At 33.1% G+C, this 23,920-nt stretch overlaps 1 protein-coding gene across 2 annotated transcripts in view; it reads right to left on the reverse strand.

Moving 5' to 3' along the window:
• Positions 1-23,920, reverse strand: part of LOC114334799 (sushi, von Willebrand factor type A, EGF and pentraxin domain-containing protein 1-like) — a 204,172-nt gene that overhangs the window by 124,731 nt on the left and 55,521 nt on the right. For both annotated transcript variants that reach the window (XM_028284892.2, XM_028284891.2), the window contains exons 7-10: positions 11,517-11,729; positions 4,246-4,443; positions 4,078-4,179; positions 3,678-3,830 (exon numbers count right to left, since the gene is read on the reverse strand). In XM_028284892.2, the coding sequence (XP_028140693.1) occupies positions 3,678-3,830; positions 4,078-4,179; positions 4,246-4,443; positions 11,517-11,729 (666 nt within the window). The remainder of the gene's footprint in view (positions 1-3,677; positions 3,831-4,077; positions 4,180-4,245; positions 4,444-11,516; positions 11,730-23,920) is intronic.

Consider the following 23,920-nt stretch of genomic DNA (forward strand, 5'->3'; position numbering starts at 1 on the left):
TGCGACAGGGAAAAACTCTCTGCCAATCCTAATAAAACAATAGTAATCAATTTCACTGGATAACATCTAGATGCCTGTTCTGTACGGAGAGACTGTCAAAGAGGTGAATGAGGTCTAATAATAATAATATAACAGCGCTACAGGTCTTATAGGCTTACGGCTTCTAAATTCTGGATAATATTTCTCTATTCTTTTCGGTCCTCTGCACTCTCTCTCCAGTCCTTCACCCCGATTTCTTCTAAATCCCTCTCTGCAGCCTCTAACCATCTCTTCCTTGGGCGCCCTCGTCTCCTTTTTCCCAATGCTCTGTCATTCAATATTTGTTTGACGTGTCTACTTTCTGGCATTCGAGTAATATGTCCCAGCCATCTAGCTCTTTAGGCTCGTATTTTTGTCATTATTTTTGGTCTCCCATACATCCTCATTACTTCTTCATTTGTTCGTCTCCTCCGCTATCTGTATATCTCCAAAAATCCTTCTCAGGACCTTTCTTTCCCATATCTGTATCTTTTTCTCCTCTTGTTGATTCATTACCCACGTTTCGCTCGCATACAACACTGTGGGTCGTATTATCGTTTCATACATTCTGATTTTCGCGTTTCTTGATACATTTTTTGCTTTTAATATCGTGTTTAAGGAACCCACAACTCGACTTCCCTTCAATAATCTTTTATCTATTTCTTTTTCTTCCCTTCCAGTATTCGTTACAGTCAGTCCCAGATATTCGAATTCTGATACTTCCTTAAATTTATATTCATCTCCTTCTCCTTTCATTATTATATAGTTATCCTCTTTATTTATATCTCCTTTCATTACCATCTATTGTGTTTTTCCTTGGTTGATTCCTAATTCATACCTTTTTGCTTCCGCTTCGAACTTTTGGAAGATTTTTTGTAGGTGTTCCTTTGTTCTTGTTAGGATGACTAGATCATCAGCGTAAGCTATAAACTGCTGTCTGTTATTAAATATGGTACCGTTTGTACTAATTTTTATCCTTCTTACTATATGTTCTAGTACCAAGTTAAATAAGTCTGTGGATAGAGGGTCGCCCTGTTTCAGTCCCATATTCACTGTAAATTGTTTTGAAAAATTTCCTTCCATTGTTATCCTGTTTTTTGTATTGTTGAGCGTCATTCTCACTAATTTAATCAGCTTTCCTGAAATACTTAAGGATCTCATTGCTTCATATAGCATATCTCGGTCTACTGAGCCGTAAGCCCGTTTAAAGTCAATGAACAACATGTGTAGTCCCAAATTTTGTTCGGAGCTGTTGTTCTGTATTAGTTTTAATCAACATATTTGATCTGTTGTTGATCTTCCTGGTCTTAAACCTCCTTGGTATTCTCCAATGATCTTGTTTACCTCCTTTTGCAATCCATTTTGGGATGATTTTTGCAAGTATTTTATAGGCCACTTCTAATAGCGATATTCCTTTATAACTTTCGCAATTTGCTTCATCACCTTTTTGGTAGATTGGACAGATAAGTGCGTTGTTCCATTGTTGCGGCATTTCCTCTTTTTGCCAGACTGAGTCGGAAAATTTTTTCTTGTAGCTTTTCTCCGCCCGCTTTAAAAATCTCTGCCGGGATTCCGCTTTCTCCTGTACTTTTGTTATTTTTTTGATCCAATATTGATTCTTTTACTTCTTGTAGTGTTGGTTGTTCTTCCTGTTTTTGTTCTGTGCTATCTTTTTGCTGTTATTTTATTTCCTGGGGTTCCGCCTGATTTTTTGCATTTAATAGTTCTTCAACCTATCTGTTCCATTTTTCTGTTGTTTCTCCTAAAAGCACACCGTCTTAACTTCTACAGTAACTTGTTTTACTCTTTGCAGTTCCTCGGAATATTTTTACTTCTTGGTAGAAATTTCTTATTTCCTTGTTTATGTACGATTTTTCTATGGTTTTCAACTGTTTGTCAAGATGTTCTCTTTTCTTTTTTCTGCAGATTTGTTTGACTTCTCTTCTTGCAGCTATATATTTTTCTGTCGTATCATGTGCATTATTTTTGTCTTTTTCAATTTTTGCTTTATTTCTACGCATTAATGCTATCGTACACTCCTCGTCAAACCAGTCTTTTCGTTTCTCTGCTTGTATTTGTTCTAGACATAGTTCCGTTGCTTCTGTCATCGCTATCTGTATATTCTTTCATTATTCATCAATATCTTTTGTGGTCGGGTAATGAAGTCTTTTATTTATCTCTGCCACAAATCTGTTTGCCGTTTTTTATTCTTTCAATAATTATATCTGGTATGTTAATCTTTCTTTTGTCGCTCTTGGGTTTCTTGGTAGCTCTTGATTAAGTTTGGCTAATATCTAGGAGTCTAATATCTAGGAGTACTATTAGATTAGCTGCCTACAAGAATAATAACCAACATTGGCCCCATTATGATGTCCCATTTGGAAAGAATAACCAACAAAGCAAAGTTTTCCCTTTGGACATTTCGAAGGATATATTATGTAAAAATATGGGTTATGAAACCCAATATATGATTGTAGTCAGACCTATGATTACGTATGGTGCACTAAGATGGTGGACTAAATGCCAACGAAACACCACTAGAGAGAAGCTGAATAAACTTTAACGACAAGCATCTATAACAGCAGCGATGTCGACTACCCCAACCGAATTCATGGAGGTCAACCATCCATTCGAAGGAGAAGGAGGCGAAAGTAGGAGTATACAGAAGGCATATAAGATGCTATAGAGCGGTAGAATACGTGGCTCAATTATTATAGAGATAATTAAAAATCAGCCAGAGTTGGAAATGGTACCAGATGCAATGCAACCTAAATATAATTTTGAAAACCCGTAGGTATATCGTCCTTTTCCCAATACCTAATGGACGAATAGGAGTCGAATAAAACGAATCTCATAATGACAGATCAATGCTTTATACAGACGGTTCTAACACCGATGAAGGAGTTGGAGCTTGAGTATACGAAAGAAAACCAAGGCTAAACGAAAGCCTAGGTATATAATCACTTTAATATCTTCCAAGCAGAATTATTCTATAGTATGTGCCTGCAGGAACTAACAAAAATGAATTGCAGGGAGAAATCTATAAAAATTATGTCTGATATCCAGGTGGCATTAAAGGTACTGGAATCGAGTCGAATTGACTTCAAGTTAATTTGGAACTATCTTCAGAATCTGATTTGGATCGGAAAAAATAACAAAAGTAACGAAGGGGAGAAACGAAAAAAGATTCATAGGCCCAGAACCATTTATTGACATAGCAAGAAGCACAACCAAAGGAACAATATCGGAATGGATGGAACGGATGAAACGTAACCAAGGCACTGGTACAAACAAACGGGTCTCAAGCATTCCAAGACTTTTATACATGAACCGTCGAAGAAGAGATCCAAAGATCTACTAGATGTGAATAGGAATGATTTCCTACCCCTAACAGTACACTGCCGCAACTGTCCAGGGTTGGATAGAATAAGGTTCAATACATTTGAGCATTATCAACTCGAATCCTACGATTTCGTAGAAGTATCACGTAAGGTCATAGACCTCTTAGGTCGAGTGGTAGAGTGGTTAAGCGCCCACTCAAGCTGAACCAATCTAACCTAACAGCAGGTTTATAAAAATTTGGGCTATTAACAGTGAGCGGTAGGAATTTTTGTGTTTTCTCAAGCTGTGCAAACTGAATATATCAGAAATCTTATTACCTTTAATAATTACTTTAAAAGAGCAGTTTGCTCTATTTTGGAAAGCGTCCTGTGCAAAATACGTTATCTTCGTTGTACCTATTTCAAATTTCGATGTTTTTATATCTGAAATTGCTGGTTTCATCCAAACAGTAACGTTTAGATTTGAATTATCTAAAAAAATCAACATCAAATTAAAAATTGACCAATATAAAAGTAAAATAAATGAATAAATGAATGAATGGGAAAAGAAAAGTATTTTTGAAGTGTATGAAATTATTTAGTTTCCTAGCTGAGCGCTTTCGGCTTACAAAGTCATCTTCAGAGTTATGGTCAAAATCCAAATGTCAACAGTGCTCAGCTATAAAATCAAATAATTCTAATTGTTCAAATAAATATATGTATATAAAAAATTCACTACCTGTAACATTCGGTTTGGTCCAAAATACATGGCCATATTTTTTTCCTGGTAATGAGTTTACCACTACGTTGTCAGGACAAGTAATTTTTGGAGGTGTAATATCTATAAAACATTAGCTTGCTTAGCAGGTACCAGTTGATTTCTTCTTTAGGACTTATAATTACTCACCTTTACAAGTAGTAGCCTCGAATTTACTATCCCAGTTTCCCCTTTCTTTCAAGCAACGCTTTACTGCAGGTCCATCTCTTTTAAATCCTTCTTTGCAGACCACTCGACAAACTTTACCAAATTCTTGTTTGCCTAATTTACAAGAAGACGGCTCAACGTCTCCAAAATTAACAGGAACTAATCTCTTGCATTTAATTGCTGAAACAATATATTTCTTTTTTATTTAATCTGTATATTATACCACACTAAACCATACATGAAGACACACAAGAAGAGTAAAAGCGTAGGAGAAAAGAAGAATTTACTGTAGTTTAATAATGGAATATGACAAGGCAGAATCTGAAGGTAAAATACAATGATAATAGGGAGTTTTTGTGCACACAAATACGTAAACGTAACGCATCTTTTTGACATATACGCTTGCGCAGTAATGGTTGAACTCCCGTATCTCGATACGTGTTACCTAAAGTAACGCTCTGATACGACGAGCCGTTAATAACCGCTATGAATTCCACGATTTTATTGGTTAGAACTACCCACGTGATATCTGTGTTCGTATTGGTCAGAGAATTAAGCAATAAAGACAAATGACAATCAGCTGTTAGACATCATTATGTGATGGAATTTTTATTTTGATGTAAATAAATATTATTACTGATAATTTGTATAAGCAAAATTATTGTACTGCACCTACAGTGACTCACAGCCTCAATTCTGAAATGATACAGTCGTTACTCAATAAAACTAGCTTGTGTCAGTGACCAAATATTAGAAAAAAAATTACATACTGAAAGTAAGTTACTAAGTCCTCTAAAATAGCATAAGCTATGTTTTGGGTTTCAAATATACCATACTTAAATAACAATAGTTCTTTAATTATTTTGTATACGATTTTGATATCAGCTAAAATGATGTAAACTTTTAAAGGAGAATATTAATAAAGAAAACAAAACTCCTTGTTGCTTATTTCTTTGGCTGATAGAAGATTTATTTCTTGCAGTTCAGCTATGTAGATTATTCTTTTGTAATATCCGTCTAATTGTTTTAGGGTTACATCTTTTTCCAAACTGTGTTTCCACCTAATCTCTCAATTTTGGTGCACTTTTTTGGGATTATTTGCTATTTCTCTGACAATACATCTTAGCTATTAGGACTTTGCAGACGACTGCTCTGAAAAGTCCGTTTGATGTTCATCCGTACCATTCTCTCAGGTTGCACAGCCAAGATATTCTGCATCTCCCTATGCTTCTTTCTCCTTGAATCTTTCCCTGCATAATGAGTTGGAGCAAGTTGTTTTGGCCCATACATGGCAACATTTTTCATACGAATTTCTAGTTACATACAATCTTTTTATGTCATAAGGCCAAACCCAGTTATACCAGGAAATTGGCTCAGGCCATAGCATTATTCTCTATATATAAAAACTTAGGAAAGTGTGTCCTTTTAGGTGACACAATAGATCGAACACAACGAGCCATGTGTATCTTTTTCGGTACACAGTGTTGAGGACAGTGTATATCTAAAAGTGGTCCCACTGGCGCTGAGGGTGTTAATTATTGCATATTTGAAACCCAAAATTTATTTAGCTTATGCTATTTTAGAAGACTCATACTAACTTACCTACTTTCAGTATGTAAGTTTTTTCTAATAAATATTGAGCGACTGACACAAGCTAGCTTTATTGAGTAGTGACTGCATCATTTAAGCTGTGAGCCCCTGTATATGTTTATCAGTCATGGCCTAGCTACACATTAAAATTGTTTCGTTATCATTCCCTGCGTTGCTTTCTTCAGCGTGCACACTGATTTTGGTACAGCAGCTTTTGTAGCCAATAGTTACTCTTTTTGGTTTGTTACTAACTCCCTTCTACAATAGAGAGTTTGGGGCTTATTATTCGCTAAAGTGTTAGAATGCTTGTGGGTTTTGATATATGTACCTACTACCACAACTCTCAATACAAACTTTGATCAAACTGATAGTGTGACGACTAGATTTTTATAATTTGAACAAACTGCAGTTGTGACGTCACTTCCTGAGTTTGCTCAAACTGTTTGATCAAATTGTTTGATAGTGAAACCACGACTTTAAGGATTTAAGTAACATCAATTTAATTTGCAATAAAAAAGATCATGAAGATTTGACGATGCTTGTAAATACATACACCCGATTTAGATAATTTAAGTGACAGCAATGTTTAGATTGTTTTGTCAAATATACCTACATGCAACAAAAAATCTAATAAAAATTTGCATAAAAAAATTGAAGTGTTTTAAAGGTTTCAATCTGTAAAAACATTTAACCACAGAAACGGTTTTTCTCCACAAAGGAACAAAAATCGTAGCAACATATTAATAAGTGATACGTTTAAAAATCCAAATGTAAATGAAATTTCAGACTTTTTAAAAGGACACAAGACACAACATGCCCTATACTTCACAAAATGCCGAAGAAAATCATAATTATTATATAATATAACATATAATTTCCCCTAAATTACTTTTCCCCATATCCAGTATATTAACTTTTATGTAAATTATCTCTTTTTAATTTTCATGCATTTATAATTTAATTTATAAGATCTATTCTAGTGCTGCCGTGTTTGTATTGAACAACTGAAATAAATTAAAAGAATATTATAGCTATACAATAATTGTTTATATTTTTTATGAGATAAAAAGAAATATTTTATGAGACTAAGGTACAGTCTAGAAAGAAGACTAGTAGAAACGAATAAATAGTGTTTTTTAATCAATACCGTTTTTCAATACATATTGATTTTCTACCACACTTTTATTTCTATCATAAAAATTGTCAATTGTAAGATAAACAAGAAATTAATATTTATCCTATTTATCCATCATCCTCAGTCAGCTGACTTGTTTTCTTGAAACGACACTTTGCATACAATATTGGTATTTAAATATCCCGCTCTGTCATTCTTAATCATTTGACCAGTACGAACACAGATATCACGTGGGTAGTTCTAACCAATGAAAACTTGGAATTCATAGCGGTATTTAACGCTTCGTTCTGATACGTACGTGAGAACGCATCCCTATCGAGACGAAAGTCACCGAATGCACACGAGGATCTTGCCCGATTACCTACCAAATGAACATTTCATCAGCGTACTACCCGTTTATAAACATTTTAAGGTTATATTGGTTTAGTCTATTTGAGTAAAATTATTCTGTGTTTGTAGTTGGAAATTGGAACTTCATAATAGATTTAAAATTTTATTGTTTTTAAGTTGTCTATTATATTAATAAAGCAAAACAAACAAATCTTGTATTAATTTAAGAAATACAGTGATCACCACAATTAATAACTAGATAAACAAATGACCTAGTTTCAGTAAAATTTTCAAATAAATATTACCAAACTATTTACATTACACTGGAATTCTGATGTTACTCCGGTCTAATTAGCAAAATTCATGGAAAAGTTATTTACCAGCAATTTTATTGCTGGAATCGAATTATAAGATCCTATATATTAATAATATAGGTATGCAAAGTCCGCAGATAGTGTGCTACTTTTTTTTTATAAACAAAATGGCGCCGACAAATCGTATTTTTTTCAATTATTGCTCTATAATTCCGAAGATTTTAACTTTACAACAAAAACACTCAAATCAAAATTCACCGCAATTAAATTCTGCATAGAGATATGTTTTTCACGATTTGCTCCGACGAAAATTTTCCTCGGAAAATGCGGGTTTTCCTAACAAAAACTATAATTTTCAAATAAAGTTTTAGGTAAGTAATTATTAATCAATAATTAAATAACTTAGTGACATCATAGATTTCTTGGTATAGATTGTAATTCCAGAAGCCGGTGAAAATTAAACGAATATTTTAGCAACAATTCAATTGTTAATTAACAATTTACGGTCGCAATAATAACCAAAATAATCATGATACATTGATCAAATTTATAAAGATTATAAAGATGAGATGCTTGTTTAATATTTTATCGACAAAATATAAATTTTTCTTTTTTTTTTGCATAATCTTTAAATTTTGAAAAAAAAAATAGTCATAATACGTTGGTCTAATTAGTAAAGTACAAAGAAAGGTTATTTACCAGCAATTTTATTGCTTTAATCGAATTATAAGATCTTATATATTATTAATATAGGTATGCAAAGTCCACAGATAGTGTGCTACTTTTTTTATAAACAAAATGGCGCAGACAAATCGTATTTTTTTCAATTATTGCTCTATAATTCCGAAGATTTTAACTTTACAACAAAAACACTCAAATCAAAATTCACCGCAATTAAATTCTGCATAGAGATATGTTTTTCACGATTTGCTCCGACGAAAATTTTCCTCGGAAAATGTGGGTTTTCCCAACAAAATCTCGAATTTTCAAATAAATTTTTTGGGCCAGTAATTATTCATGAATAATTATATAGCTTGGTGAAATAAAAGCTTTCTTGGTATAGATTATAAAATCAGAAACCGGTTAAAATGAAACGAATATTTTAGCAACAATTCAATTGTTAATTAACAATTTACAGTCGCAATAACAACCAAAATAATCATGAGACATTGATCAAACTTAGAAAGATTATAAAGGTTTGATGCCTATTTAATATTTTGTCGACAAAATATAAATTTTTCAATTTTTTGCATAATCTTTAAATGTTTAAAAAACATTGTTATAAACAAATTAACATTTCTTAGAAATTGTTTATTATATTCTAATTTTAAAAAATACTTAAAATGCGTATTTCATAGGTCTTGAAAATGAATGCTTTAAAAAAATTTTCCAACCATTTGCAAAAAAATTAGGAAACAGCAAAGTAAATGTACGATTTCTTCGTTGTTTATAATTTGTTTTAATTGTTTCAAAGCGTAAAAGTGAGTCTATGGTACAATCTAATTACTCACAAAGAATGTCAAAAATTAGTGCAATGGTTATATTTTAATCAAAGATTAAAAATACTTTTTTTGTAATTTTTAGCGCGAAAGTAGGCTTGATAGAGAGCCGGAGATAAAATGTTCACTCCAAGCGACTGACACGCTTAAACTCGCGCGAGTTGTGTATGTGGGCGGGAGCTACGGTACTGTATTTTTCTACTTTCGCGCGTGTAAATTACAAAAAAATATATTTATAATCTTTAATTAAAATATAACCATTAAGCTGATAATCGATATTGTTTTATAAATAATTAGCTTGTACTTTAAACTCACTTCTACGCTTTGAAAGAATTAAAAAAAATTATTAACACCGTAGTAATAGAATGTTTACTTTGCTGTTTCATAACTTTTTTGCAAATAGTTGCAAAAAACTTTTAAAGCATTCATTTTGAAGATATCTGAAATGCGCATTTTAGCTATTTTTTAAAATTATAATATAATAAAAACTTTCTGAGAAACGTTAATTTGTTTATAACTATTTTTTTTAAACATTTAAAGATTATGCAAAAAAATAAAAAATTTATATTTTGTCGACAAAATGTTAAATAGGCATCCCATCTTTATAAGATTTCAAAGTTTGATCAGTGCATCATAATTATTTTAGTTATTATTGCGACCGTAAATTATTAATTAACAATTGAATTGTGCTAAAATATTCGTTTAATTTTCACCAGATTCTGTAACTATAATCTAAACCAAGAAGGCTTTTAAGTCACCAAATTATTTAATTATTGGTAAATAATTACTTATCTAAAACTTTATTTGAAAATTAAAGATTTTGTTGGGAAAACCCGCACTATGCAGAATTTAATCACGGTGAATTTTTATTTGAGTGTTTTTGTTGTAAAGTTAAAATATTCGGAGTTCTAGAGCAATAATTGAAAAAAACACGATTTTCGGGCGCCATTTTGTTTATAAAAAAAGTAGCACACTACTTTTTTGCTGGTAAATAACTTTTCCCAAAAATGGACTATTCTCCGATAATCAGCCCAGACTATGTAGGTACAATAATTTACAACTAAAAAGTAGGTATAAACAAAAATAAAAAAATTTTAACCTAAGGAAAAATAATATTTTTATATTTAAATAGAAGCAATTAAAACTATACAATTTCATCATTCATTTATATTTTTTTTACATTTGTATATTAATTGTATATTGTGTGAACATTGTTTTATTTTTTTAATGTCAACGGAATTTAAAAATGACTTTACGATTTGCTTTACGTTACGTTAAGGCAGCTACAAAAACTACCTATTTTAACATTCATCCTCTACGACACCATTACGACACGTTAGTTGCTTTACGTATACGGAGATGCGTTACGTTACGTAGCAACAAAAACTCCCTAAAGACACGCAACCTTTAACCTTCGAGCGGGCGCGCTGTCGTAAATATTACGACAAAAACACATAATCGGACCCCCCTTCTCATATTATATGGTCTAGCACGTCGAGGTTTTGGGTTTGTGAGATTCAGTATGTTCCTAAATTAACAACATATCGGGTACACACGCACAGATGTTTCATATCGACAAAATTTCATGGAAAATGGATCCTGACACTAAAAAGCCTCAGGTTCAGATTATACTAGATTACAAAAAAACCAAAAGTAGAGTGGACACTGTAAATAAAATGTATGCCGCTTACTCGGCCTCTAGGATAAATAAAGATGTGACCGTGTGTAGTTTTCTATAGTCTGGTAAATATTTACGGTACAAATTAGCCTCTCCAGCAGACACTCCTAAATATCAAGAGTTTTCCTGAAAAATTTGACATTAAAAATGATGAAAGAGCATATTATCTTCAGATTTACCTTCAGATATTTACCTCAAGATATAAGTGCTTTCCTCAAAGTAAGGTGACTTATGATCAGGAGCTTGAACGTACCGAAGAAGAACAAAATAGAAACCCTCTAAAGCGCAGTGTGTGCCAGCAATATGTAATGGATAAGAAAAGATCCTCAGCTTCAATGAAGTGTTGCCGTTATCATTGCATTTACATGCAAGAAACCTTCTGTCATTGAGGTGATTTGAAATTATTTAAGGATGAGAATGTTGATTCTGACCAATCGTTAGATCATTTTAAAATATTATATTTGCAAAGTGTTGTTTGATCTTTTTGTAAACAAAAATAAAAAAATTTTAGTTTAAAGTACCGTAATTTTGTACACCCTTGTAACAATTTCTGAACATTTATAAAAAAAAAACATTATTTACAAAACGACGTAAACTTTACGACACGGGCCTGCTCATGTGAAATTAAAAGGCGAGCCCGCTGCAAGGTTAAAAATTATAAAATTTATTAAACGTGAAAGGTGTATATTATACCAGTGTATACTTACGTCTACAAAATGTTCTAAGACCGGACCATCTTGCTATAGGTAAGCATACCCTTTCCTTTGAACCAGTTAGAATGTGACCTTCGTTGCAGCTGAATCTGCATATTGTATCGACTGGCAGATTGGTTCTATTAGCGTCATATATTTCTTTGGTGTCAGGCTGCATACATTCCATTTTACTGCCTTTGGGCATATCCAGTTGATTGCAGGTCTTAACTAAAATACTTATATTTTACTACAAAATACTATTTTGTATATAAAAGGACGAACAAGAAGTGGTAATCGGATATTTTGGAATCGGACTAAAAAAGGAAAGAGGCGAAATTCTGACTAACTTTCCATTGCAACAAGAACTATATGAAACGAATACTTTTTAAGAAAAAACAGAATACGAAATGAACGTGGGCTAGTTAAGATAAAAGAACTATAAAAGTGAATATGATTATACAGGGTGTCCAGAAACTCTACCGACAAACGAAGATAGGAGATTCTTCAAATAATTTTAAGATAATTTAACCCAATTCACTTAGTCCGAAAATGCTTCCTAAGGGAGCTAGAGCTCTTTGAAGATGGCGTCTTGTAATTAGTTTTTCTTAAATACCTCCAGAACGCTTCTATTTAGAAAAACAAAAATTGGTACGCGTATTTATCTTTAAGATATAAATCTAATCCATCCATTTCAAATTTCTAGTACCGATCACAGGCGTCCGTTTTGGGTAGGGCAACGGTTATTTTATCGCATAACTTTTTTATCTTTAACTTTGATGCATTTCTGACACTAGATTATTAAATTGTGAAGTATTCTAGTACTAAAAGGTACTCTTGTTTTAAATCGGTAGGACACACCGTTTTCTAGAAAAATCGATTTAAAAATTTTTCGCTTTTTGAATTAAAAAAAAATTCAAAAAAAAAACTGTTTAGAAAGACGAAAACTGGTACATTTATTTATATTCCAGAGATAAATCGATTTCATTAATTGCGAATTTTTAGTACTGGTCATAGGCGTCCGTTTTGGTTAGGTCAACAGTTATTTTATAGCATAAGTTTTTGTCTTGAATTTTTGAGCATTTTTGACACTAGATTATTAAATTATGAGGTATTCGAGTACTAAAAGTTACTCTTACTTTATGTTGGTAAAATACTTCGTTTTTGTTGAAAATTTCTTTCAATTTTTTTTCAAATTCCAAAAATGAAAAACTTTCAAATTGATATTTCTAGAAAACGGTGTGTCCTACCGACTTAAAGCAAGAGTACCTTTTAATACTAAAATATCTCTCAATTTATTAACCCGTTGTCAAAAATGCATAAAAGTTAAGGACAAAAAAGTTATGCGATAAAATACCCGTTACTCTACCCAAAACGGACGCCTATGACTGGTACTAGAAATTTGCAATGGATGGAATCGATTCATCTCTGAAAAGTAAATATGCATACCAATTTTCGTTTTTCTAAATAGAAGCGTTCTGGAGGTATTTAAGAAAAACTAATTTCATGACGCCATCTTCAAAGAGCTCTAGCTCCCTTAAGAAGCATTTTCGGACTAGGTGAATTGGGTTAAATTGTCTTAAAATTATCTGAGGAATCTAGTGTCGTCGTTTGTCGGTAGAGTTTCTGGACACCCTGTATAATAACAGAAAAAAACAAACAGTTCAAGATGCAACTGTACTCAATAAACTAGGAGTAGAAAGTGGAAAGTATTCCAAACGTATAGTTTGGAATCCACCAAAGCAGTCAGAAGTACCTAGGTATATATAAAAAATGTAGCCCAAACTTTACAGAGTAATAATCCGACATCTCTAAGTATCGACGACCACAATAAATTTATAACAGAGTTGGAAAAGCTCTAATGGATATGATGAAATCTAAGCGAGAAAGAAAAGAAAAACAAAAAATTTAGAAAACTAAATAAAAAAATCAGCAGAAATTAGAATATATTTAAAAAGATATAATCCTAATGTAATTACTTGTAATTAGTCAAACAATAGAGGGAAACAATGGTTTAAAGATAACGAAAAGAAAACTCACATAAAAGTAAAAAATAAATATGCAAGCTGAGACCAAGACGGGAAGGCAACAACAGATAAATATGAATCCGCAAGGAAACAGGTTTTTCTGCAGCTGGCTGTATACCATATATCACAAAAAATTTAAGTAAAATCAAAAAGACTAGGTTTTCACTCTAATGGCATATAAAACAACATAATGCTATTCTACACCCCACCAGAATGAAAACAATGGGAACCTTCTCTGGTTACACCTCCGAGGCTTCTACAATTTGCAAGCCATACGGATACTGAGACTAAGGAAGATGAGGGAATTCTACAATTTACAATTCACGTCCCATCTGCTCAGCGCGGTAAAGTTCCAACGAGAATGGTTCCCTTCATACTCCACACAGAGTAAATGTAAATCAAAAATGAATAACCATTTTCAATTTCGTTGCAAAACGAAAACACAGCCGAACCATATTCTAGTCCAATCAGAGAGTGCTGCAAGCACCCCTACCGGTTTCGAAACTTATTAGTCTCTCATCAGGAGGCACATATGCTGCTCTCCCTGATCCAACCAAAACAAACCCCAGCGTGCAGTCCCGGATTGCAACGAACGAAATGGCATACATGCCCTAGCGGCAACTGCTAGCAAAAAGACTAAGTTTTCACTCTAATGGCATATAAAACAACATAATGCTATTCTACACCCCACCAGAATGAAAACAATTTGAACCTTCTCTGGTTACACCTCCGAGGCTTCTACAATTTGCAAGCCATACGGATACTGAGACTAAGGAAGATGAGGGAATTCTACAATTTACAATTCACGTCCCATCTGCTCAGCGCGGTAAAGTTCCAACGAGAATGGTTCCCTTCATCCTCCACACAGAGTAAATGTAAATCAAAAATGAATAACCATTTTTAATTTCGTTGCAAAACGAAAACACAGCCGAACCATATTCTAGTCCAATCAGAGAGTGCTGCAAGCACCCCTACCGGTTTCGAAACTTATCAGTAGAAACTTCAGAAACTATTACAGTATCCGTATGGCTTGCAAATTGTAGAAGCCTCGGAGGTGTAACCAGAGAAGGTTCCCATTGTTTTCATTCTGGTGGGGTGTAGAATAGCATTATGTTGTTTTATATGCCATTAGAGTGAAAACTTAGTCTTTTTGCTAGCAGTTGCCGCTAGGGCATCTATGCCATTTCGTTCGTTGCAATCCGGGACTGCACGCTGGGGTTTATTTTGGTTGGATCAGGGAGAGCAGCATATGTGCCTCCTGATGAGAGACTAATAAGTTTCGAAACCGGTAGGGGTGCTTGCAGCACTCTCTGATTGGACTAGAATATGGTTCGGCTGTGTTTTCGTTTTGCAACGAAATTGAAAATGGTTATTCATTTTTAAGTAAAATCCTTTATAAAAGGTATATTTATTAAAATTTCCAAGAAATGGCTACATCACAAATGCAGAACTTTTTCGATCTGTTATAGATCATCATCAGTGCTGAACAGGATGCTGACATGCTAAGCCATCTAAATTGAAAATATTTGGTTAAAAACCCTTTAAAATGAAACAGTCATGGAAACATTGACTAGAATTATTATAATTAACATGGATGTATTAAATATCACATGATCAGGCCCCGGGTATCATTTGACCCTCACTTAAGTTGAATTCGTTCAAAGGTTCTGCTACCTCGCATTTTGAACGGTCTTTGGCAACTGTCGCAAAAGCGTAGCAGAACCTTTGAACGAATTCAACTCAAGTGAGGGTCAAATGGTACCCGGGGCCTAATCATGTGATATTTACAACATCCATGTTAATTATAATAATTCTAGTCAATGTTTCCATGACTGATTAATTTTAAAGGGTTTTTACCCAAATATTTTCACTTTTGGTGGCTTAGCATGTCAGCATCCTGTTCAGCACTGATGATGATCTGTAATTAAATCGAAAGGGAATTTTTGGGAATTTGAATAAATATACCTTTTATAAAGGATTTTAATTAAATTTTTTGAGATAAACATGATTCTATGAAAATAAATAGAGTTTTATAAAGTAAAGACCTATACACTAGCCAAAAACCACTATACAATTTCCTGACACGAATAAGGACTGTCATAAATCAGTATGTAATCTGTAATAATTTTACCCATTACAGTGTCACAAGTAAGAAAGCTCAGCTTTAAAGGAAATGAAAAACCATCGATCGCCTGGTGATGATGGATTCGTTATTGAGGCAATAAAAGTAAGAGGAGAAATCCTACTAAAATCAGCAAGTAAAACTGTTTACTAAATGATAGTCTGAAAGAACTGGATTAAAAATAAACTTTAAGAAAACTAAATTATAATAAATCTCGTAATGGGCGGAAATATAACTATTGACAACAATACCATACAACAAACATTTGGGACACGAGATCAAAATAAGCAGAAATAATCAAACTCATAAATAGACTTAGGCAAATATACAAATTGCATATTTTGCATATAATGCATAAAAAATGCAAAAATGTCAAATTTTGCATATTTTTATAAAAGTGAGCATAAAGTGCATATAATTTGAAAATTTGGTGTTAACTATATATTTGTATATTCAAACTTACAGATAGCATGAAAATGCCAATATTTAATTTTGATTTATAACCCCTTTGTATTCATATTCTTGGTATAGTAACTAATAAAAGACAGCGGCTTATAGTTTTGTCACGTTTCGTCCTGGAATTAAGGGTTTGTGTTTGCCAGTTTATGTCTCTAGGCAAAAATTTTTATTTTGACGGTCAGTTTCACTTGGTTTCACTTTTGTTGTAAAATTGGAGGCATAAACAACGTGTATTTCTAATTGTGAATAATTATTGTGCTTTGAAAATGCCGAAAATAAGCAATGTTTCAACTTGGATAAAACCTTACAAAAGAGCTATCTATGGATATGGATAAAGTTTATTGCTCATGTTGTGGCAAAACCGTAAGTACATACGTATTATTTTTTATTTTAATTTAAAAATTTACACGGTGGTACAAACAAAGATTTTAAAATTGGAGATTATGTTTAAGAAAAGTGCCGACACAAGGCTAGTTCGCAATAAATCGATGTATTTTTCTTTTTTCAAGCATTTTTTAAACTCCTTGCGATAAAAAATAGGATACCTATTTAAAATTCAAATCATTCAATATTCTACTAAAAGGTCGTTAACATTTTTTTCTAACAATAGCATAGTCTGCTTTAATTTTGCTAAAAACAAAAACATACCATATATTGAACTTAATTAATTAAGTGCTTTTAATTTATGCTCACAGTATTTTTTCTTTAAATGTAAACAGAAAAAACCAAGAGCATCTTGTAAATATTTGGGGGTTCTTCCTTCTTGCACAGTCATTTCTTGACATTTTCAAGATTACTACACCGATTTTTATTTGATTTAATTTAAATATTTTAATTGTTATGCAAAAACGGTTCATTTTTAGTTTATTTCTACAATCTTAGATTTTAAAAATGGGTATAACTATAGAATATTTATATTCTTTTTTAGATTTTGAAAAAAAAAAAATCAAATAGATCAGCATGTCAGAACCGCGAAACATTTAGCTAAAAAAGTAAAAACCACATCCGGTGAAAAATATCAACATTCAGTGTCCAAGTGCTTTCAGTCAAGTTCCAAAAAACAAACCGAACAAGTAACTTTTAACGAAGACTTGTGTCGTGCATTAGTATCTTCTAATATACCGCTTTCAAAATTATCTAATGAAAACTTTAGTTCTTTTTTAAAAAATATTGCAAACAAAACATTCCCAGTGAACGAACTCTAAAGAGAAATAATGTCAATTTGTTATACTCCTCAGTTATCCACAACATAAAAGCCGAATAATTAAATAATTACTAAATTAAATTACTAAATTAAATAATTACATAAAGTAATAATTACTTTTACATAATATGTGTGGACGAGACCACTGACTCGTCAGGAAGATACATTGTGCACTTATTGATTGGCGTACTTAGCGATGAAACCTTTCCAAAATCGTATTTAATTTCCTTTAAGCAAGTGGAAAAAACCAACGCTCTAACAATATCACGGTTTCTACAAGAAGCATTAGCAAACTTTTTTCTTCCTGCTGCTGTGCCTAATGATAAATTATTGCTTATTTTATCTGATGCCGCACCATATATGGTGAAAGCAGGACAACATTTAAAAATATTTTATCCAAACTTAATACACGTCACTTGTTTAGCGCATGGAATAAACAGAGTTGCGGAGGAAGTAAGAAAAAAATTTCCACTAGTTAACAGTTTAATAGCGAGCGTCAAAAAGGTATTCCGTAAGAATACAATGTTACAGAGATATGCTTCCTGCTGTTCCACTGCCACCGCAACCCATTTTAACACGTTGGGGAACATGGTTGGAAGCAGCTAATTTCTATGCTGATCATTTTGTTGATTTAAAAAAATAATTAACCTTTTAACGGATGATAGTTGTCAATCTTTATTTTGAGCTAAGCAAGCCTTCCAAAATAACATCCTCCAACAGCAACTGTCATTCATAAAATCCAATTACAGTTTTGTCCAGAAAACTATAACTCAATTAGAATCCTCAAAATTATCATTGTTAGAGAGTACAGTTTTAATAAAAGAATTTGAGTCATTGTGTCAAAACGTTAAAGGTACTATTGGAAAGGAAATTTTTCAAAAATTTAAAGTAACCATGGAAAAAAATAGTGGTTATCAGGTTCTTTCTGAAGTGGTTCAAGTACTAGCTGGGACATTTTCCGAACCACTTAATTTAGAACCATCTATTATAGTAAATTTGAAAAATGCCCCAGTTACATCAGTTGATGTCGAAAGAAGTTTTCTATTTACAAGTATATGTATTCAGATAGAAGCCATAAGTTTTTATTAGAAATTTTTGAACATCATTTGATAATCTATTGTTACCACAATTCAAAATAATATTTATATGTTAAAATAATTGTATATGTTATGTACATATTTCTAATATTGTAAGTATTTTTGTAAATAAAAAAATATTGTAAATATTTTTATTACATGCATATTTTCTAGATAAATATGCATATTTTGCATAAAATACTGCATATTTATGCGTATATTTCATACTTTTTTATTTGCATATTTGCCTAAGTCTACTCATAAAATACAAAAACGAATAAGACTGACATGAGCAGCATTTTCCCATGTGTCTCAAGCGAAAGGTTTATAACCAATGTGTTTGTGTTTTGCGCATATAAACTTACGGAGGAGCAATGACGCAAAAATCCGCAAATAAACTCAGAGTTCCACAAAGAGCCACGGAAGGTGTGTAATGATAGGCTGACGCACCGAACAAGCATCGACACTCGGAACCGTGCGATTCTCTCAAATCGCGCAGGTGCCCCCACTAAGTTCCACCTCTCCGAACCAACGCCGCCAGAGGGATATTTAAGAGCATCACAAGCGACGATCAGTCTCACTCACAGATACTCTGTCGAAAAGCGATTCACATTTCGCAGGATATTCGATCATTCATCGAAACCGCTGTCAGGTTTCACGTGGGAATGGTATTCTCGTGAAACACGGAATACCACACAGTGCACATACATACCCACCAAATTTTCGTCCACCTGACGTGGACTTCCTGGCAGTTGACGTGCACATCCCCAACAACGAAACCCTCACGATAGTCTCTTACTACAAACACCCGGATCAACCACTCAACAGGCATTTGCTAGAGTATTTTTCAACGCTCGGCAAGGCCGTGTTGATGGGCGATCTGAATTGTAGACACACACAGTTTGGTGATCACCGTCAAAACCCAGAAGGCATCCGCCTCACGGATTTTCTACTAGACCTTCCAATCTCTCGAATCACCAACACTGAATACACGTTTCTGAACGCCGCTGGGGCCTCTATTATCGACCACATCCTAGTTACTAGTAACATTCTGGATCGGTTCGAGGATAGATGCCACATAGGTGACTCAATAACGTCAGACCACGTACCAATTCTTGTCAACACTGACATACTAATTCCAAAACAACCCAACCCTCCAAGAACTATAAGAGACTATCGTCACGCTAACTGGACTGAATTCCAAAATTTCATCACTCAAAATCTCCCTATGTTAGGCGAACTCGATACTAACGATAGTATCGACACCAGTGCAACCGAAATTGAGAACCTCATCACCGAGGCGATCACGCACGCAATCCCACTTAAACAAATAACCTATACATCACCGGCACTTCCACAATACATCATTGCCAAAATCCAACAAAAAAGACGTCTTCTACGTCAATACAAGGCCAACAGAAATCCACTAATCAAAACAGAATACAACCGAATCTGCGCCAGGATAAAGAGAGAGATATCTGACCTAACGGCTCGCCGGTGGGAAGATGCTACCTCAAAACTGGACTACAGAGACGGTAGTAAATTCTGGCACAAATTCAAAGTCCTAACAAAACAAAAACTATCTCAACCATCTCATCTGTTGGTCAACAATCACATAGTCAATTCCCCAGAATGGAAAGCATATACGTCAAAAAAATTGTCAAAGTTAATTTAAATTTGGAAATCTCTCCGAAAAATATTAATTTTTGGCGGATTATTTGATTTATACCGTTCTAATTTAGTTTGTTTAGTTTTGTTAAACTTTTCCTTATTTAGTTTACATTTTGAAAGTGTTCATAAGTTAAACGTTACTTGAAAACTCCTCTATGGAGTCATCTAGTGGAGGCGAACCGCCTGATATTGAGAATTCGATGGATAGTAGCTGTGATTTACAAGATTTAAATGGATTTCTACCCAACCAGCCTCAAAATAAGATAAGTAGTAGTATTAATCTTAACAATATTAATGAAAAACAAAATACTTTAGTAAACTCAGATCAACCAGAAAAAACCAGGCCTGTTTATTTATACGAAAAAATTGATTTAGGACCTTTTTACATTTTCATTGAAAACTCCAGTTTAAATTTTACAGGAAAATTAAACGCTGTTAAAATAGGCGAGATCCTATTTACGTTACATCCAGAAATTGACAATTATATAAAAAAAATTGACTCAATCGGACGCAACCGAGTTAGGGTCTCATTTAAAAATTATAGTAGCGCAAATGCTTTAGTTACTTCCAAATTCCTTATTCAAAAAAATCTGACCGCATACATTCCAAAATTTCAATTGTTTAAACTAGGTGTAGTAAGGGATATAGATTCAGATATATCGGAAGAATATCTTAAAAATAGAATAAAGGAATTTGATCACCATTGCAAATTCTCGGTTGAGTATGTGAAACGAATAACAAGAAAAATAGTAGCAGATGACAAAGTAATATTTAATCCAACAAAATCAGTTATTGTGTCTTTTAAATGCCAGAATATACCAAAGTATGTAGTAATTAATCATGTCTTACACACTGTTGAAAAATACCAGCAAAAGGTAATTATCTGTTACCACTGCTATAGGTATGGGCACATGAGTAAGCAGTGTAAAAGTAATCCTCGCTGTTTTAAGTGTCATGAATCTCACCTTTCCGATTCTTGTTCTTTATCATCGTTTAACAAAAAATGTCTATCCTGTGAAGGTGAACACTTCACTAATGAATGGGAGATATGCCCAGAATTTGATCGCCAAAAGAAAATAAAACATTATATGTCTGAAAACAGCTTATCTTTTAAGGAAACAATTAAACTCTTTCCTAAGATAACTTATGCATCTATAGCAGCCAATAATTCCTCAATAAATTCTCATCAAACTCCAAATATGAATGCACCATCCTCTTCATATTCCTTTACTCAATTGTCCACGTCTCAAACATCTTCCAATCAGTTCGCTCTACCTTCAGTTTCAAATAGATATACAATAATAAAACCACCAAAATACAAACGACCTATCTCTTCCTCACCAGACCAAGTAACAATGGAACATCAAAAAATAATAAAGTTAAACCCCATGTCCAACAGACCTGGTGGTATTATCACCTCTTCTTCGTATCAATCTACATTTAATCCAGAACAAGGATCTAAAATACATGAACCATCAAAAGAATTAACAGAATTAATATCAAATATAGTTACAAGTATTATCTCTAATATAAATCACAAAAATTTTGAAATTCCAGAAAAATCAGTTCTAGTAAATTCAATTCAATCAGTTTTAAGTTCTCTCTTATATAATAATGAATAGATTGGTAATTTGTCAATGGAATTGTAGATCGGCTAACTCTAATAGAGAAAACCTTATCCACCTATTAGAAGACCAGAAAGTTGATATCGCATTATTATCAGAAACTAGATTTAAACCAGAAAAGTATTATAACTTTCACGGGTACAATATTGTCAGAGACGACCGCTTTTCAGTAACTGTTGGCGGTGGCTCAGCAATTTTAATAAATTCAAACCTATATTACGAGGAAGTCACCATGAAAGTAGATTTAATAAACGTCAATAAAGTAGCAATAAAAATAAAGTTTAAGTCATATACTGTCACATTTATATCTATGTATGTTCCCCCAGGAACCAAGTTATTGTTACAACAATGGAACAATTTCATAACATCTATAGAAAGACCATTTATAATAGGAGGTGACCTTAATGCTCACCACATTGCCTGGGGCCTAGACAACCAAACAGATATGAAAGGTAAAATCTTGATGGACTGTATAGACGATAATAATTTAATATTCAAAAATGATGGCTCTCCTACTTTCTTTAGGAACTTCTCGAAATCGGCAATAGACCTGACCATTTGTACTCCTGACTTAAACCACCTGATCACTTGGAAAACACTTCAAGACCTATTTGGTTCAGACCATACACCTATAAGAGTAGAGTTAGAGGATCAACCAACTCATACATATAATCCATATTCACAAAAGTGGAATTTAAAGAATGCCGACTGGAAATTATATGAACAGTATTCGGAAGATGTATTCTCTCAATTTAAAGATATAAATTCTTATGAACAAATTTTGCACAATATAAATACAACTGCATCCTACTGCATCCCCAAATTTAAAATAAAAAAACCGACTTCCAGAGGAAAATACTGGTGGGATTTAGAATGTGAAGAAGCAGTCAGAAGAAGACAGGAAAGTTTTTGTATATTCAAAGAAAATCCAAACCATGAAAACCTACTTAAGTATAAAAAAGATGATGCACATGTCAAGAAGATCACTAAACAAACTAAAAGAAATAGCTGGAGAGATTATGTCGGATCCCTAAATAGGTCAGTCCCTATTAAAGATGTATGGTCAAAAGTTAACCGAATAAAAAATAGAAAAACAAAGAACAAAGTCCCTGTTATTCTGTCGGAAGCTTCGTGGATAGAAGAGTTCCATCAAAATATCACACCGCCGTCTGCAGAATTAGTAATTCCTGATTTACAACTAAATGCTCTGTACGACTATCCAGAACCAATCCGTTTCCTAGTCAAACCATTTTCTGCCACTGAACTAAACTTTGCGTTGAAGAAAAACTCAAATTCAGCACCAGGTGCCGATAATATCCATTACTCGATGCTATCAAATCTTTCAAGAATTGGTAAGGCTGCACTACTAAATATATATAATGAAATTTGGATGCGCCGCATAAAGATTCCTGACGATTGGCACGTTTACACTATTATCCCGGTTTTAAAACCAGGAAAATCATCAAAGAATTGGGATTCTTACCGTCCAATCGGTCTGGCTTCCTGTATACTAAAAACATATGAGAGACTTATTAAAAACCGTCTGGAATTTTGGCTAGAAAAGAACGACCTATTACCAAGAAGTCAGTTTGGTTTTAGAAAAGGTAAATCCACACAAGATAGCCTCTGCCACTTTTTAATAGACATTTATAGTTCCTTTACTTATAAGAAAGCAGTTAGTGCTTTGTTCTTAGATATAAAAGGGGCTTACGACAACGTTAATCTTCACATACTATACGCGAAAATGTTGGAAATAGGAATACCCGAGATAGTAACATGGAACATCATTAACTTATACATTAATCGAGCAGTTCACGTTAGATTAAATGGAGATCAATCTAACTCCCGATACACATCTTTGGGACTACCTCAGGGTAGCATTCTAAGTCCTATATTATATATACTGTATACTGCTGACTTAGAAACTAAACTTCCTCAACACATAAAAATCCTACAGTACGCTGATGATGTTGCGATATATGCAGAAAATAAGTCAATAGATAGATGTAATAACTACCTTAAATCGACATTGAATATTATAAAAAAATGGGCTACCGATAATAACTTAACAATCTCAGAGAGTAAATCAACCATTGTTACCTTCACTAAAAAACGATATGTTCCTCAAAGCCATCTACAATTTGATAATACTAGTATTCCTTATAAAACTTCAATAAAATTTCTTGGCGTATTTTTAGACTCCAAATTAAATTGGAAAGAACACACAAATTACATATT

Source organism: Diabrotica virgifera, chromosome 6, assembly GCF_917563875.1.
Source record: "Diabrotica virgifera virgifera chromosome 6, PGI_DIABVI_V3a".
In the NCBI taxonomy this organism is placed as follows: Eukaryota; Metazoa; Arthropoda; class Insecta; order Coleoptera; family Chrysomelidae; genus Diabrotica; species Diabrotica virgifera.